This window comes from Eulemur rufifrons, chromosome 17 (genome assembly GCF_041146395.1).
Source record: "Eulemur rufifrons isolate Redbay chromosome 17, OSU_ERuf_1, whole genome shotgun sequence".
Classification (NCBI taxonomy): Eukaryota; Metazoa; Chordata; class Mammalia; order Primates; family Lemuridae; genus Eulemur; species Eulemur rufifrons.
In genome coordinates, this window is record NC_090999.1 from 21,644,608 (window position 1) to 21,664,352 (window position 19,745).

Sequence of the window (19,745 nt, forward strand, 5' to 3'; positions counted from 1 at the left end):
TAGTAAATAAGAACTTCCAAAGGAGTAAAAGAAGTAGGGAAAAAAATAAGCTCAAAGATGATGAGCTCTCAAACACAAGGACCCCAAACTGGCTTCACATATCCAAAATGCTCTCTTGGTTCGGGGGATGAGTTGTTCCTGAAAAAAAATGGTGAAACAGGTTCAGGAAACAGAGCAGATTCTGCAAAGGCAAAGGCTCTAAGAATCCATCCTGGATTTGAAACCTGAAGCTAAAGGTGTGCCAATAGACTCCCTCATATAGAGTTCCACAGTATATTTGGTAAGGACACAGGGAAGAGCACAGAACACACCTGCTAACAAGACTGTATGTAGCCAAAACCTACTTTCCATAAACAATCCTCAACTCATAGCTCACAGGGGAAGAAAAAGGAGAAGTATTGAAAAAGATGGGAATAGATTTGCACAACATCTTTGTGCTTGTGCAGAGCACGGCATGAAAAACAGGGATGAAAAATCTATTCTATATGGACTTTGGGCCATAATAACGTGTCAATATAGTTTCATCAATTTTAACAAATACACCACTTAGTGCCAGATGTTAATGGTGGGGAGGCCATGCATGTGCAGGGGCAAGGGATACATGAGAACTCTACATGGCTGGCCCTTGAAAAACATGGGTTTGAACTGCACAGGTCCACTTATATGCAGATTTTCTTCTGCCTCTGCCACTCCTGAGACAGCAAGACCCCTTCTCGTCCTCTTCTATCTAATCAACTTGAAGATGATGAGGATGAAGACCTTTATGACGATTCACTTCCACTTAATGAATAATAAATATATTTTCTCTTCCTTGTGATTTTCTTAATAACATTTTCTTTTAATTAACTATTTGTGTTAACAGTAAGGTTTCCCATCAATAGTAGGCTCTTGGTTTTGGGGGAGTAAAAAGTTATATGCAGGACAGTGCCCCTAATCTCCATTTTGTCCAAGAGTCAATTGTATTTTTCACTTAATTTTGTACTGAACCAACAACTACTCTAAAAATAAAGTCTACTGAAAAAATTTTTTAGTGGGCACTGTGGCTCACACCTATAATCCTAGCACTTTGGGAGGCCGAGGCAGGATTGTTTGAACCCAGGAATCTATGGCTGCAGTGAGCATTCTAGCCCAAGCAACAGAGTGAGACCCTGCTTCAAACAAACAAACAAACAAACAAACAAAACAAAAACCCAGAAAAAAAAATCTATTCTTAATTTATAGGGATAAAGATATAATCTGCTAATATTTTGATCTAAGAAAACTTGATGAGTACATGAAATCAATAAAGAGTTCAAAGTTGAGATGAAAAGGAAGATTGCAGAGCTAATAAAGCAAATTGAAATGCAAAGTAACATTATAGAACTCATAAACGAATTATGAACAGCAAAGAATAGGACATGGCTGAAATCCAAGTTACTGCCAAAGAGACAATCACAGGGAACACAAGAAAAAAAGAGGACAAAGATTAAAACAATTACAGAAACCAGATATGTAGGACAAAGATAATCCAACAATAGGGTAATTGGCCCTAAAACAGAGGATCATGTTAATTAAATATAATAGAAAATTGATTTTCCCTCTTACTGAGGGAAAAAAACAAAGCTGTAGGACAAAAAGACATAAAGATTTCAAAGAATACTGATACTGAATATTAGATTCCAAGACAAAATTTGGCTAACTTACTAAATTCAAGGACAAATAAAGAATTCTTTAAGCAGCCAGTAGAAAAAGGGCAGAAAAATTAGGCTGGACTCAGACTGTAATAATAAATGCCAGAAGGTAATGGAACAGTATCAACAAATGGAGAGGGAATAATTGTTACCTCACAAAATATTTCTCATTAAAGTAGTGACAACTGGCAAAGATTCTCAAACATGAAAGAAATTTAAAAAATAGTATTTGATGATAAAATGTAGTCAACCAAGAAATAGAAAGAAGCTCCAATAAAGACATATATAGATCTAACATTAAACAACTATAGGGTATAAAAACTACAAAAGGTAAATGTTACTTTTATACTTTTAAGGTTTAAAAAAGTATGTTATAAATTTCCACATTTTCTTAGTGGAATCAGTATATATTAAGATAGATAAATCAAGAATCAAGTTTGAATATATTACTTAAAGAAATGAAACAATTGAACAAATATAACAAAAAAAAAATCCAAAGGAAGACGGAGAAGGGTTAGAAGTGTAAGTGCTAATTTTCTCACCTTTTTTGATGAGAAATTGACACTATCTAAAACCAATGAATGAGAGTACTATGTAAAATTGTAACTGCAACCTCTTACTGTCTAAATCATCAGAAGGAAAACACATTCACAGATTTTAAAAAAAGAATAAGGAAAGGATAAAAATTACGGCAAAGGAAACACAAACAGAATCCTATCAGAGAAACATTAGCAAAAAGAAAGCTAAGTTCTCAGTATTAACAAATTGACAAGCTTATTAACTCATGGCCTAAAACGTTAAATGAAGGGCTCTTTATAATGTCAAAAGGTTCAAATTCACAATGCTGACACAACTGTCATTAGTGTTTATATCCAAATATCACTGCAACAAAATACATAAAGCATAAACTGTAGGAAATACAAACAGAAATAGAAACACAAAAGAAGTAGACTTTAATTCACTCCTGTCAGTCCAAGGATGATGAAGCAGACAAAAAAACACGTAGGAGAGTATACAGAAGATAGGCAAAAAATGACTGATGAAGTTCAACAGACTAAGAGGTTTATATCTTGTTGAAAGCACATCTTCTTTTAAATAGCCATGGTTTATAAAAATTGAACATATATTAGGCCACAAAGAAAAACTGCAAATAGACTACGTTTCTTAGATCACAATACTATAAAAACTCAAAATTAATTTCAAAAACAAAAGCAACCCCCCTTTAACCATACAGAATATTAAAATTCCATCAAAACGATTCTTGGCTTAAAGATAATATCACAGTAAATTTCAGATTATATAGAAAATAAAGAGAAAACATATATGCAGCCAAAAATCTGTGTTCAGCCTTAAATCGCTTTAAAACCACCACTACATGACAGGGTAAATGAATGAATCAAGCATCAAACTCAAGATGTTTGTAAAATAATAATAAAATAAACCCAAGGAAAATAGAAAATATAGAGCAAATCAAAAGTTAGTAATTTATTAATGAGGAATACAGTAGAACTGATTGTCTGAGGAGAGGGAAAAAAACCTTAAAATAGATAAACCACTGTATAAAGAATACTAGGAGTATTTTTAAATGTGAAAATACTGACATTTTGGTATGTTTTTATAGTATCAAAATACTGGTGTACTTATTGTTACATGTACATGATTTCAAAGATCAGCCAGCACCTTTGTTCATTCCTCTTGACATTCTGTCCCATCATTTCCCTTTCCATGGCCAATGCTTTCTCAATTCCTTTTTCCTGTGTGTTCTCTTTTCCACTCAGTTCTTATGGCTCTCCACGCCAAAAGGAGAGAATGCCATCTAAAATACGTGAATGACTCTCTCAAAGACAACCCTGGGCAGGGATGGACCAATCTGTCGTGCTGAAACTCCAAACTGCAACAGTGGCCCAGAAAAAATGGCCTTGAAAGTCCATTCATACAAGTATTGAAACCTGGACTTACTAGAACAGAGAATGCTCTAAGGGTACACTGGGTAGAGGAGACCAAAGTTGAAGGATGCAGGAGGTAGAATGATGACGTAAAATGCTTGTATTTTCATATTTTTTTAAACTCTGAAGTGACAATGCTTACAAATAATTCCAAATACTTAAAATCTCTTAGGAATTTAATGAATTCTGAATATTTAGATACTGAAACATCCATGTTGTCATTGTCCCATATGGCAAATGCTTTACTGGCTAATCAATGAAACAAGAATTAAAGCAAAATATGAAATAATAAAGGTAGACAGACATTAAAAAACAAAACAAAAAACCCAAGAGAGCAAAGCTCTACTGAATGGTTTTGTTATTTTTTGTTTGGAGACAGAGTCTCACTCAGTCACCCTGGGTACAGTGCAGTGGTGTCACCGTAGCTGACTGCAACCTCAAACTCCTGGGCTCCAGTGAATCTCCTGCCTCACCCTCCCAAGTAGCTGGGACGATAGGTGCACACCACCACACCAAGCTAAGTTTTTCTATTTTTGGTAGAGACGGGGTCTTGCTCTTGTTCAGGCTGATCTCAAACTCCTAAGCCCAAGTAATCCTCCTGCCTTGGCCTTTCAGAGTGCTAGGATTACAGGCATGGGCCACTGCACCAAGTCTGAACGGGTTGATTTTAAAGGAAAATACAAATTGCCAAAATCAACCCCAGGAGAGAGACTAATCACAATAGAAGAAATAGAGAAAATATTACTCCCTTAAAAGGGACTGAGAACTGATGATGTCACATAAACTTTTATAAATTGTCAAGTAACAGAAAGTTTGCATGTTTTTTTAATTTTTAAAAAATTTTTGGTAGAGATGGTGTCTCTTTATGTTGCCCAGGCTGGTCTTGAACTCCTGGCCTCAAGTGATCTTCCCACCTCAACCTCTCAAAGTGCTCAGATTACAGGCAGGAGCCACCACGACCAGCCAGGAATAGAAAGTTCTGATGTGCTAAAACTACTTCAGAGTTTAAAGAAAGAACAAAAGCTTCCAAATTAATTTGACAGTTAGTGATCACTGCTTCTAAATCTGACAAAAAGCACAGAAACAAAATTACAAAAATTTATTTTATATCACTGCAAAATTCCTAAACTATCAGCAAGTAGAACTTAACAGTTCATTAAAAGACTATTCTCCTATATATACAAATCATCCCTAGAATGCAGTATGAAAAAAATCTATATGTATCAATACAGACTATTAATACGTTGTAATAGGTTGAAGGAGAAAAACTATACATTCACGTCAATGAATCTTTTTTTTTTTTTTTTGAGACAGAGTCTCACTCTGTTGCCCAGGCTAGAGTGAGTGCCGTGGCGTCAGCCTAGCTCACAGCAACCTCAAACTCCTGAGCTCAAGCGATCCTCCTGTCTCAGCCTCCTGAGTAGCTGGGACGACAGGCATGCGCCACCATGCCCGGCTAATTTTTTCTATATATATTTTTTTTAGCTGTCCATATAATTTCTTTCTATTTTTAGTAGAGGTGGGGTCTCGCTCTTGCTCAGGCTGGTCTCGAACTCCTGAGCTCAAACGATCCGCCCACCTCGGCCTCCCAGAGTGCTAGGATTACAGGCGTGAGCCACCGCGCCCGGCCGTCAATGAATCTTGAAAAATTTTTTGATAAAGTTCAACTTCCACTACTGATTCAAAACTTACTTAGTAAACCAGGAAAAGATTGATACTTCAACATGACGAGTAAATATGTCAAATAAAAGGCTTTATCATCACGCTTAATACACTTTACATACCAGAAGCATTTTCAATACAATCAGGAATATGCATTTCAGTAGTATTTCTTTAAATTCCATATTTATTCTAGCATTATCAATTAATTAAAATAGAAAAGGAAGTAAAAATATTGGAAAGAAGTCAAAATATTATTCACAGATATGAGTCTAAAACTAGAAAACCCAAGAGACTCATGTGAAAAAATTACAAGTAAGAGAAGGTAGTAAGGGAGTGGGTTACCAAAGTTAATAGCTTTTTTCCATACATAAACAATAACCAGAAAACACAATGTGAGGGGGAAAAAACCTCTCCAAGATAAAATACTTAGGTACAAACAATCTACAGCAACAAAAGTTAACATGACAGAAACTATTCACATCTAAACAGGTACATAAAATCAATTTCATTAAGTAGGACATTTCATACTCTTGTCTAAGAGTCAATATTATAAAAGTGGTAATATTCTCCAAATTAATTTCTTAATTCAATGCAATACGCTAGTTAAAATGCATCAAGAGGACTTCTGAGAAAACTGAACAAAACGGTAGTAAAGTTCAATTAGAAAAATAAACATGTAAGAAAAACAAAATCTGTAGAAGACTATATATAATGAGGACAGAGAATGGGGAGGAGGGAATGTGATGGAAAGGAAAATTCGAATATTAAAATACATCATAGAACTTCAATAATTAAGAGTTTACTTAGTACTAGAGAAGAAAACAGACTGAGCAATGAAAGATGACTCCAAAAATAGGCCCACAAAAAAGAAACTTTTGTTTGTAACAGTTTCTAAACCTCATAGCTACTGACAATTCAGGGTCCATAATCCTTTGTTGTATGTGCACAGGGATGGGGTGGGGGTTTCCTGTGCATTGCATAATGTTCAGCAGCACCCCTGGCCTCTATCCACTAGCTGCCCAGTTTTGATAACCAAAAATGTCTCCTACAGGGCAAAATTACCCTGGCTGAGAACAACTGGTTTATGATAATAGTGATATTTCAAATTGAGGACTGGGGAAGGAGATATCACTAAATAAATTATTAAATGGTATTAGAATGATTGGAATGAACCGATCTTTAATCTATTTAAAATTTTTAAAATAATTTTTAATTGCACAAGTAATAAACACATATAATTTAGCCCAGAAAAATTAAACACAGATCTCTACACTAATCATTCCTTCCTTACACTATTCAGAAATAATCACTATTTTAAGTTAGAATATATACTTCCAGGAATTTTTGCTGTGTATTTGAATATACACATATATACACCTGTAGAAAATAACTTTCTGGTCAACAATTAGCACATGTTCTTTGACCTTGGAATTTCAGCCCTAGCAATTTATTCTACCCTCAAAAGCTTGACAGCAATATATATAATGAGGTATGATAATTTAATAGCAAAAGACTCTAAATAACTCAAATGTCCATCAAATGTATACCAGCTAAATAAAATATGGCATATCCATACAAAGGGAATACTATGTAGTCAATACAAAGAATGCTGTAGATCTGCCTTTTCAAAGAGTTCCAAGATGCATTTTGTTAAGAAAGATGCAAATAATGTAAACAGCACAGTCACTCTTGTGTTTAAAAAACAAAAATAAAAAAGAAGGTAACCTTGGCTATTCAACTCTCACTAATCCAACTCTAGAGTCAGTAGGTTAAGTTTTGTTTTGATTGATTGACTGATTTTTTTTTTTTTTTGAGACAAGGTCTTAAATGTATTGTCCAGGCCAAGAGTGTAGTGGTGTCATCATAGCTCACTACAACCACAAACTCCTAGGCTCAAGCAATTCTCCTGCCTCAGCCTCCCAAGCAGCTAGGACTACAGGTGCATGCCTTTATGCCTGGTTATTATTATTATTATTATTATTTTTAATATTCTGTAAAGACAGGGTCTCGCTACGTTGCTCAGGCTAGTCTCGATCTCCTGGCCTTAAGTGATTCTCCTGCCCTGGTCTCCAAAAGGGCTAGGATTACAGGAACGAGCCAATGCGCCTCGCCTTCAGTTTTATTTTTGAATGAATCCCTCTCTATCAGAATTCTTGCTATTTAGGAACCAATAAGTTTGAAACACAAAGGATATTAAAATAGAAATATATTATGCATACACATACATTTTTTCCCCTGGAAGAAATCACAGCAGAACACTAAAATAATTTGCTTTTAAGTAAGAAGGACTCCATGTCTTATTTTGTACCCTTCTGCTTTATTCAATTTCCTGACTTTATGTATTATTTTTGAATAATGTACATATCTCAATTTTTAAAATTCCTAGTCCTATAACATTATTTTTTAAAAAGTCAATAAACCCTGCAAAGGAGATTAACAGTTCATTTTCAGTCTTCATTGTATCTCTGTATATGTATAAAAGTCAATAAATGCTGTAATATTTTTAAAAAATTAGTAACACTGTGAGAAGAGAAAAAATGGAAAGAAAAATACAAAAAGAAACATCAATTACAATTCTTTTTTTTTTTTTAGCCAGTGAAATTTAGCAGTGGGGAATTACAACTCTTTACATAGCAAATTTTGAGAAAATTATATTCTAAGATCCTCATGATTTCTCATTAGAAGAGGAAAAACCTAATTTACTAAATAAACATAAAGCTGATAATTAAATACACATTTAGATGATAAAACCCACAGAAATATTTCCTACATGTTTTCACACCATACAGTTACATACTACTTACCCAGCTTGGAAAATCAGACCAAGTTGGAACTCGCTGACAGAGATCGCGAAGAATACGTATGATAATCACACAGGACTGCAGACCATTAGCTCTAGCCTTGAGAGCAACACAAAAACCAATTGAATTAATCTTAGAAATACTGAAAATATCCCTTGATGAAAAAAAGTTAAAATACCACTGTTCAATGGAAGCTCAGATAAAAATAAAAATAACCACACTTAAAATTGGATTCAATGAGCTGCCATTTACAGCAATATTTTATGCCAGGGTTAGTATTTAAAAGCTGGTATTTAGGTCAAAGTAAACAGATTATACAAGAACAATATTTCTTGATCCCCTGTGAACCTTGACCTGTGTTCATTTAAAACAGTAAACTTAAAAAAAAAATCTGCCTACATTAGAAATAAAAGAAAAAGTAAAGAGCTAAAAAGTTTGTCTAGGGACTGAAAGGTTAAGGAAATCTGTTTGGTTTCCCTTCTGTGCCTTTGCATGACTGCAAAGTCACTAAACCAAACAGCTGCTTCCTCACCTTTCATTCCCTACACTTATTAACTTAGAGAAAGAGGGGAAAAACATCTTAAAACTATACACAAAGCTTTAAACACATATTCCATTATTTAAAGCAAAGTTAATCTGCAGCCTTATGGAATATAATATATATACACAAACATGTGATGTTCCTAAACAAGTCAGCTTTAAATATAGTCACTAAAAATAAAAAATAAAAAAACCCAAACTATAAAACACTCCCAAACCTAAGTTTATTGTCAAATTAATAGTAACTGCAATATGCAGATCTTCACACCCAACTTTCTATGTTAACATATTTTCTGAGATTTAATTTAAAATAGTATTGCTTGGGCAATGTTTTGAAATGTTTAAGCACAGTTAAACATGTACTCAACTACTCTCTCATAAGGCTACAAGAAAAAAGTAAAATGATGTTCCGAACCTGGAACCACTTAGCGTGGCGTAGAGCAGCCAGAGCGTCAAGGCATTTTTGCCTGTCCAAGACGTCCGGTGGGTCTTTCACCATACCCGAGGTTACATCTAAAATGGATTGAATTGGCAAAATGCAGTGAGGAATGGGTGTTTGACCAGGTGAGCAAGACACTTCCTTAAAGTAGCACCAGTGTCACACAAGCCATTTGAGAGTTTGTCAGCACTTTAATGTATCCAAGGAGTTATTTTCAACAAGTTTACTTAATTCAATATGAAGATCAAAAGGAGAATTAAGTTTAACTCTTCATTTAGCAATATAATAAATAATTTCTCAAACTATAAACCCTACCCACCAAAATGAAATCTAACGGAAAGATTACTGGACACAGCGCACTAGCACAAAGACAAGACAAGACAAGAGGGAACACAAAAATCCACCTTAATAAATGAGAATGTACAATGAACTACTGAGTTTGTTCAGTATTCTAAATGGTCATAGGTTATTCTGGGCTAATATAACAAAGAACTGATGATAGATATGGCATGATCAATACAGTAATAACCATAGGAAAAAAATGAAGAACCAAAAACAGGCATTTCTAAGAGTTCAATGCTTTCTCTTCCACAAGAGAATTTTAGCTGTGAGTATGAAATGCCATTTAAAATTCAAGGTTCCCATGAAGTATTTCAAAAATTAACTGAAGAGAAACAATAGGTAAAGCAGAAAAGGGCAATTAAAACTAGCATGGTTAAGTAGAATTAAGAATAGAAAAGATGCAACAAGCAGAATGCTGTGATGATATATATGTAAAATCTTTTAAGTTGATTAAAACATTAAAACATAAGTGAGCTACACAAAACTCGAGAAGAAAATATGAAACTAAACCTGGACAGGAAGTTAACTTACATTAATAAGAGTCATTCATAAAAGTCAGTCAAAGGCCTAGCTTTATATCCATATAAAGGTATCTGTAAAATGTGTATAATAAAAGCAAATTTGCTAATCAAACTAGTAACAAGTAGCAATTCAACCTAATTCACAGCTCTCAGTGCTTTTAACAGTATAAATATTTTCTAACTATAGAAAAATTATGTAATCTATTGAATATAATAGTTCTTTGGCTAAAGAGTACTGAAATTATTGGGCATTTAGGATATAATTTAATAATTCATTGAGTACATCAAATGCATATGAGGGACAAATAATAAATACATGATAAAAATTAAGAAAAAGTTAAAGATTATTTTAAGAGTACTATTATAGTTGCAACTCAGGGCAAGTTACTTGATTGTATATCTCATTATGAGCATTCAGAAATTTTAAAGGTATAACGTGTGCTTGAGTAGATAACATATAAAAACTGAGAATTTCATTCCCTGTCTGAACTTTCTGGTCTCAGTTCTTACTTCTCAAGTAATCAGATGGATACAGATTTTTCAGAAGACATATTAGAAGCAAGACACAGATAATCAAGGAAAATTATGTGGCATTTTGAGAATAAACACTATAAGAGGTGTTTGATGCTAAAAAGAAACTATCAAGACAAAAATGTTAGTATAATCTCAAAACCTGTAAGACTATTGAACCTAGAAATAACCTGAACATAAGAAACAAACTGTTCTAAGGAAAAGGAACCCAGAAAAGCACAGCTAACTAAGAAGTTTAAAAAAAAAAAGAAAGAAAGAAAGAAAAAAGAATACACCAAAAAAAAAAAAAAAAAAAAAAAAAACAAACCACTTCCCAAAGCAAGGTTACAGAACATGCTAAAGGACCACTTTCCATGTCCCTTACTTATTAATACTTACATTATTTGCTAATGCTAGAATGCAAATAGGTGACAATGTGCAATCTCTTTCTAAAAATATTTCTAAATTTCTAATGTTAATTCACAATTTTGTAATTTCCTTCCATATGTAAGAAAATTTTTCTTTTTGCACACAAGCATTCATAACTTTGGAAAGTTTAATGGTGCAAATTCAAAGATGCCAAGACACCTATTGCAATTTAAAAACAAATTAGAACTGTAAGTAGGACATTTTTGTTAAATTTAGAGTGTGGATTTTTGCACCCATTTTCTGTTTCAAGTAGATTAACCCCTTAGATATATTCTGCTAAAATCATACTTGTTGCCTAACACCCAGTTAACAAAACAAAGCAAAAATCAGTTAATTTATAAAAACAAAATGCAAATTCTTATCCTACATGAATGTATTTCATAAATTTTAAGGGGTTAATCACCAATTAGAAGACATGCTGTGTCCACACTATTTTATGATTAAAAGTTAATGGGAATATATTAATTTAAATTAACATGGTCATGTAAAATATATAATCCACTCAACCATTTAAAAACTAGTGTGAACACTGCTCAATTCTAGAAGAGACACAGACAAAACAAACAAAACAGCCACACAAAGAACAATAAATGCCAGGCTCTGCATCCAAAATCTCTCCTTAATCAAATGGCAGATGTGACACTAAGCTTTTGAAAACCTTGGTCAAAAATCCTTCCGATGTCTTGGCAGCAACCCCTGACAGGAATCAATCCCCTCTGCTAGAAGGCTTTGGACCGGGCCTGATAAGCTACAGGTGGAAAAAAACACATTATGATACTTGACTTGCTGCAGAAAACTCTGTAGCAAGGGTTAGAACATTTTGAACATTTCGAGCTTAAAGTCAATTAAATGTTTACTTAATGTTTAACTGTCAAACACAGTACCATAAAATAGATCTGTCATGTGTTTAACAGTTATTCGGACAATTTAATCATTTCCTTTTAAAAATAATTTTTGGTTATTTATCAGGATCATTATGCATTAAAGAGGCTACCAAACTACGCACAAGTACAAAGTCTTATGACTTACAATTATTCTTCCGGCAAAGCCTTCCTCAACCCCTGTACTAACTCCCCAAAGCAAGCTATAGGCTTTAAATGATTTTTAAGACACAGAGCATTGGGAGCTGCAGTGAGAGAGAATACATACCGTTATTCTGCAGCAAGAAAGAAGCAATCTTCATAATGCAGCTAAAGACATGGTTTACTGCAGTTATCTGCAGCAAGGAACACTCTATCAATGTTTCTATACTTTTGCACATCCAACTTTTCAGCTCAGTGTCTTGAAGCAAAATCTTTCAATTTTGGACTGACCATTTCCCTCGCCAAAATATTTATGAAATTCAGAATGATAATTCTAACTCAAGTTTGGGTCAGACAAAAATATAATTTTGTTTCCTTTAGAAGGGATAGGTTACCATTTATTGGAAATATGATACTATTAACTTTAGACTTCTGCAACATGATAAAATTGCTTGATAGCACACAAACTTAATTAAGCATATATATGATTGAACAAAATGTATTCTGCAATAAAGTTAAATGGTTAAATGACTGTAATTTCATACTAAATATAGCAATATTTATTTATAATATATATTAGAAGATTTTTTTCAACTCCTGAGTCATATGCTGTATATGACCTGACCAGATTGACTCAGGAACCTTGTCTAGCAACTTGTGTTCACATAAAAACCTTTTACATAAAACTCATTTATTTTTAAGATGCAAAGCTTAAGATATAGCATATGAATCCTAATATGGTGTATGTACAAAGTATGCAAAATTAGACTTATCTCCCAATGACATTTTTTGTAAAATGTTTTTTTCCTGGGTTGTGAAAAGCCCAGTACCCTAAAAAAAAAAATTGCTTTGCTGTAAGAAAACAAATTTAAATAGACAGTAATTGAGAGCCTATGGATGCTATTTTATACAAATGAATTTTAATATTCAATATATAGTACTCTCTCCTCAACCTGTATCTCAAAGAAATACTAGTGTACCCTATAACTCCATACTCAACACATTAAGATGTTTAAAAACAACATGAAAGGAAACAAAGTAAATTTTATCTGACCCATAAAACAACAGAACCAACATACTGCAGACACTGATCATGCTTTTTGGCTTAAAAGCTTTTGATGCTCTGAAAATGTTACAGAACAGTCCCTAAAGCAACATTGCTGGCACCAGCAAAATTTCATATTCTACAACTGTATTACGTTTAAAAACCCTGAATTGTACTGTAACTCACTAGCTACATCTACACTATTTTTCAGTATCTCTAGTATAAGGGCCAAATGCCCAAATCAGCGTGCATCAGAATGTAATGCATTTATGAAAGCACATCAAATCAAAGAGCAACCTCAGAGAACTAGAAATATTTACCTCAGGATAAGCCAATCCGTGATTACATATATAAAAATGCCTCTTAAAAACATGGGCGTTATGACTATTTAGCCAATTTTTTTTTGTTAAACACTCTTGTCTTTTTTGTAAGACAAGGAAGGCAAGAGCAAGCTTCTTAATAGAAGTTAAAATTGTGGCCCCTAATTACTAGCAACATTTTAAAAATTTTTTTGTGCATAAACTATGTCAGTAAAAATAATTTTGAAGTTTTTTTTCCAGAAATCTGAGGTTAGCAAGAAAAAAAAAATATCAAGAAAATCAATCATACTACAAGTGTTTTATATAAAAATACATCACTAAAAAGAGCATTTACTTTGTGGGAAATGATCTTAAGCAAAACTGGTTGCTAAATAAGTCAAATCTATCAAATTCACATGTAATGCCAGCATGTTGCCTTCTAGGGCATAATGCCATCTTAAAGAGTAGATGAATGAAAGAAATAGTTAATAGAAAAGTAGAATGTTTAATGGCTTTCCAACCTCCTTCCCTCATGTTCTCTTCTCGAATAATTGGAGACGTCAGGGTAATAGTGACTTGCATTTTGGGTTCCACACACGAATTCAAAATTATTGCCGCTTCAGATACGGCACATTTTATGTCATACTTCTCAGGGCTTATAACCTGTGTAATGAAGATTATAAGAAATTAATTAGATCTGTTGCATTAACAGACAAAAGCAGTTTCGTTATGGCTCTTTCTTAGATGATGAATTTCTGGATAAAAGGAACAGTGCCATATTTATCACATTTGCAGAACATGAATGAAACTAAAATCGACATCTGAACCTAATTCAATTTAACCATTCCCATTGTATATTCTTGGTGAAATCAACAGATCTACGTTTCATCAGGGAGCAGAAAGTCCCAGTCAATATTCAGAAAAACCAGGATTCACTGCAATTTCGTAGACATGTAATAAGTCCCGTTTATATAAACAAAGACACTACAGAATTACATGGAGTGCTTATAGTATAGTATCTAGGTTCAAATCCTAGCTCTATTACTTTACTAGTGAGGTGAAGATGGGCAAATTATCTGACTACACTGCACCTGTTTCTGGAAAACACAGAGAATAATTGTATCTAATGTGTAGGGTCACTGGGGGATTAAATCAATCAACTATAAACTTAATACAGTATTATGTAAATGTTAACTATGAATTAATTTTATTTCACTTGCTTATCAACTTATACAAGTGGATTTGGAAAGAGTATTCTGCTTTTAGCTTAACGGGTTAATTGTTAATTATTTAGTGAGGATCTATTTCCTGCTTTATAGTTTTACTAAGCACAATAATTAGAATCAAGATGTTTCTTCCAAATTCCACAATTCTTCCAAGGTCCCCAAGCCTTTCTTTTCCCCCTTCATTGCCCTAGCAGCCTTAGTAGAGGGATAGGAACAGATGCACAATGCCAATCTTTCTGGCTCCTAATTATTAAAAAGACTCACCCACAATAAGAAACTTCATGTCTGGAACAACGGTAATATAAAATAAGCAACAGTAAGTGCCAGAGTTGTCAGAGCTTAAATTAAATTGTGTGCTTCACTGTCCCTTTTTCATATCAGTTGCTCTCCTGTGGTCAGGTACTATTCTACCTTGCTACTGTGGAATATACATTACCAATGAAATCTCAAGCCTTGAATTTAGAATGCCTAATTAAATTGCAAGGTTTTGAAGTAAGTTTTATACCTTAAATCAGTGAAGGAATCATTATCTTAAATCTCATTTTGACAACCTAACATGTAAAATTTTCTAAAATTCAAGATTAAAAAAAAAAAGTTTATTTTTATAGGACCCAAAGGGAATGTTCTATTAAAATTTTACACTGGCATGATCTGCAGGACAGAAACAAAAGAAGTATTGTCTACCATTATAAACATGTAGAAAACTAAAAATATTCACAATAAAACTGGAGAAATTAAAATTAGCAAGACTATTTTAGTTGCTGTATTTTATTAAAAACATGTATTGAACTAAACAAGCAAGAGGTTCACGAATTTAAAACATTTAAGTTTGCTATATATGGAATTTGTTTTTTAAAAAATCACTTTTTCCCGAACAACTGCCTTATGATTCAAGTCTTGGAAAAAGAACAAGAAAAGGAGGGCATATGCTGTAATTTTACATTTTTAAATAAATTAGCAAGATGGCTTCATGCCAAATACAAGTACTATAAAACCTAAAAAGATAGAAAATAGTTTCACCAGTTTGCACAATGAAGCAAAAAACTCAATATGGAAAGTCAAGCCAAAATTTTAAAGGCTGGCTTAGGTTTAAACTGAAGCACAGTTAGTCCTGCCAAAAACTTTTGAACTAGACAAGGGTTTGAAAATTAACATTTCTATAATACTTACAGCAAGCTGTTTGGGTAGGTTTTCTGCAATACGGCTTAATAACGTCTTTGACGGTTTCTCCGAGCACAGCAAAACAAGGTTGACATTTCTATCTCCTCGGAGAAGTAATCCTTTTGCCAAGACTCCCACTCGCAAAACTCCTTTCAAAGCTCTGCAATGAAATCAAATTATATTACAATATAACATTTCTCTTCTCCACAAGAACCATGATATTTTCTAAACACAAAATAGTAACTGAAATAACCTTTTAATAACCATTAAAATTTTCATCAACCACAGTAGAAAAACATCCAGTATTTTTTGAATTATACTTCATCTAAATAACCAATATGGATAAAAAAGATAAATCAAGAGCCAAGTTCTCACAGGGACAACTGCAAAGCAAGGGTTATTTAATACTTCTGTTTCTTATTTCACAAATTAGAATAATAAGAGTCATGTTTAATATAATACAAAAATATTTCCAAGCTTGGTGAAGTGGCTCATGCCTATAACATCAGCCATTCAGGAGGCTGCGGAGGGAGGACGGTTTGAGGAGAGGAGCTAGAGGCTGCAGTGAACTGTGATTGTGCCACTACACTCGGTATCAAAGTGAGACCTGTCTCTTAAAAAAAAAAAAAAAATTACAAATGGTAAAAATTATGGCTCAAAATGCAAACTTGTTTTGAAGACACTGCTACAGTTTAGACTTATTCATGCTTTGTGGTCAGTGCTTTAAGGAAATAGTTATAATTAGTAAAGACTAAATGTGGGACAGATGCAACAAACAAATAAGGATAGAAAAATAGCAGTTTGAATGCAACTGGAAAACTATTAAGGGCCACTCTGAAACAGACTCAAAATCATTTTATGTAAATTTACATAAAATGAGTAAAACCATAAGGTTAGAGACTGTTTATGTCAGTGGAACTTCGTATTTCTCATTTTAGCCAAAAGCACCTGAATACATTAAATATCTAATAAAGGCATAGTTAAGATATGTAGACTCACACCAGAGTTATCACTCTGCAATCTTTATTTCAAATGTAAGAAGTCCATGTAAGGAAAACCAAAAATACACAAGGTAAATAAGTTTGAAAACATACCTGTCTTTACCTCCCTCTTTCTTATCATCTCCATCTTTGCTCTTACTCTTCTCGTGTTCAGACAAACTGTCTGAAACAAGTTTTAAAGCACGTTCAGTGATAGAAACAATTTTCTGAACTGCCTGTAACTCCTCTTCAGTTGGATAAATGGTTGCATGTTTTGTCATTACATAACGGTCATCAGATGAGTCAGGACGACGTAAGGGCTAGAGACAAAAACATTGTTACTGCATTTAAAAAAATGCTTCCTGAGCATAACTAAACTATTATTTTCCAACTACACATGTATTTGTCATATCTTTTCAATAAGAGTAAATTATGCAAAATGCCCACTTAAAACTATCTTCCCCTTTTTTCCATTTCAGTAAAAATGAAAATGTAAATTATGGAAAGTTATACCATCAAGACTATATACACATATAACTTAAGGCTATGAAAATGCTTTTCATTAAACTTAAAAAACCAGTGATTCTGAAACTTTCTTTGTTTTCAATAATTCAAGTTTTGTAACTGCCAAGGCTCTGTGCAAAGACACATAAGAGAATAGGTTAAAGAAAAGGAGTTTGCTATTTTCTTGTAACTGCTCCCTAGAAAATACAAAGCTTATCTTCAGTAGTCTGAACTTATATGAAACGTCCATTTCACCCAGCTTCCGCAGAACACAAATTCTCCAGATGCAGATCTTTCTTTCCTATAGTCTTCGTACATAACACATCAACTTTCATGCTTATCTTGAACTATTTCTCTACCCTTTATCTTTCATTTGATTTAGAGAAAAAGTAGGTTTTAGATGGTCAGAATTTGAAGGAAAAAAGATTCTTGGTAATGGGAAGGTAAAACTAAATTTGAAGACAAACCAGTTGCCTTCAAAATCAGTTGCTCCTGCTAATATAAGGAAAAACAAAGGCAACAGTCTCTTATATGAAAGAAGAGTTGGCAAAAGAAGCTCTGCTTCCATTCAGCATATACTGAAAATAAGAAAGATTCATAGAAACTCTATGAAGTTCTTATACATAAGACACTGGAGTTGGAAACCTATAATAAATGGAGGGAAAAATTCTAAATCAGATGAAAAACTTAAATCAAGATTATAAGATTAAGACTAAAATTAGCCCCTCAAATTGTTTTCTGCTAATGCCAAACCAGTCTTAAATTTTCATCCTTTATAGCAACAACAAGGACACGCACTGCAGGTCCCTGTGGCTGAGGAGGCATGCCTGGTCGGACTCCCAGAAGGCCTAATGGGCCTGGAGGACCATGAGGATAGCCTCCATCGGGCATTCGGCGGCGATCATCCCAATGATGTTGTTCCTCTTCCATTCTCCTCCAGTACATGTCCTCTTCATAACGTCTGAAACACAAAAGAACGGTATAAAACTTATGAGCAAAAACACAAATCAAGATTTTTCATCAATAATGACATAAAAAATAATTTTAAAAAACGCTGACCTGAATAAGCCTAGCTAAAACTTTTTTTCTTCCCAATTATACCTGATTTTCCTTATTTGCTTTCATTAAGAAGTAAATGGAAATAAATAGAAGTGAAAAGAGAACATGAGAGAACAAAGAGAAAAGCAGAAGAAAATTTCACAGCCTGAGGACAAAGTAGAAAGAACAGGTACCAGAAACCTCAAGAGTTCCTTCCAACCTTTTCCCCTTTAAGGTAGGGATTGTAAATCCAAATGCCACCTAAAGGGGCCAGTCTAATATACATGAGTGAAAGACGCAAAGTGAACATAGAACATCTAGGAATTTTCTTCATGTCCTCAAAGAAATGTGTTCTCTCCTATTTTTTCCTTAGCGAAAACCTCTTGAACTAACTTTAATTTCTCCATTTTTTATATAGGCAGAAACAAAGATATTTCTCTTCTAGGAAGAGAAACAATGGTACAAGACAGTGATAAATGGCAATTCACAGTCTCATTGTTGGGGACATATTAAGGGTAACTGGGACTATGATAAAGGAAAAGTATATGTCCTGGCTAGACACAACAGCTGCAACTCAGTTCCTATTAACTGCTGCCCTAAGGAAATAGTAGTCCCTTATCTGGAGTTTTGTTTTCCATAGTTTCAGTTACCCACAGTCAACCATGGTATGTAAACATTAAATGAAAAATTCCAGAAATAAACAATTCATAAGTTTTAAACTGCATGCTGTTTTGAGTAGTGTGACAAAATCTCTTGCAGTCCAGCTTCATCCCACCTGGGACTCAATTCATCCCTTTGTCCAGCATATTCGAACACTGTTAAGCTCGACCTGTCCATTAGTTAGTTTGTAGCCATCTTTGTTCACAGATCAAAAACCAGCATACACAGGCATCAGTACTACCCTCAATTCTAGGCATCCACTGGGGGTTTTGGAACATATCTCCCTTGGATAAGAGTAGACTACTGTACACACTGTATTGCTAAGGTGTCATCAGGATTTCTGTGAAACCTCATGGTTGCTGGTTCAGATTACAAAATACTATGTATATCAAATATAACACACAGGAGCTGAACTTGAAATGTGGGCAGCTAGTAGGTAGCCTCTGCTTTACTGATCAACATTTTCAGAATCTATTCTAATTTCTTTTTCATGCCCTTACCTTTCAGTTCTATCCTCACTCTCAGCTTCGAACTGAGATACCAAAAACTTTCAAAGGACACTCTGTGTCTAAAGGAAATTTTGGTAGCAGTAAGGTTTTATTACAGAAATCCATTTACAACAAAACAAGAAAAAAGTGTGCTTCCTGACTACCACAGCAGAAGCTACCAATTTCCTCAGGTTGGGAATAAGCAGCGTTTTTCTAGATCATCCAACTGAGGATTGACAGAACCATACTTCTGTGTTATTGAGGTTTTGAGAAAAAATAAAAAACAGCTTAAAGGTTCTGGAAAATCATGTTCATTCCAGTTTCATATAGTTTACTGTTATTGCTAAAGATATTTAAGTTAAATGAGGGCAGGAACTTTTATCCATTGTTTACCCCCTCATGCTCAGTACCCTAATATAGTTCCTGGCACATCACAGGTGCTTAATAAATATTTGATATACC

General features: G+C 33.8%; 1 protein-coding gene across 2 annotated transcripts in view; it reads right to left on the reverse strand.

Annotated features, from left to right (window-relative positions):
- ZFR (zinc finger RNA binding protein) overlaps nt 1-19,745 on the reverse strand; it is an 84,018-nt gene that overhangs the window by 15,502 nt on the left and 48,771 nt on the right. The window contains exons 12-17 of one of the 2 annotated variants that reach the window (XM_069492062.1): nt 17,896-18,058; nt 16,708-16,913; nt 15,623-15,773; nt 13,748-13,889; nt 9,035-9,132; nt 8,083-8,178 (exon numbers count right to left, since the gene is read on the reverse strand). In XM_069492062.1, the coding sequence (XP_069348163.1) occupies nt 8,083-8,178; nt 9,035-9,132; nt 13,748-13,889; nt 15,623-15,773; nt 16,708-16,913; nt 17,896-18,058 (856 nt within the window). The remainder of the gene's footprint in view (nt 1-8,082; nt 8,179-9,034; nt 9,133-13,747; nt 13,890-15,622; nt 15,774-16,707; nt 16,914-17,895; nt 18,059-19,745) is intronic. The other variant, XR_011235924.1, reaches the window with a different exon arrangement.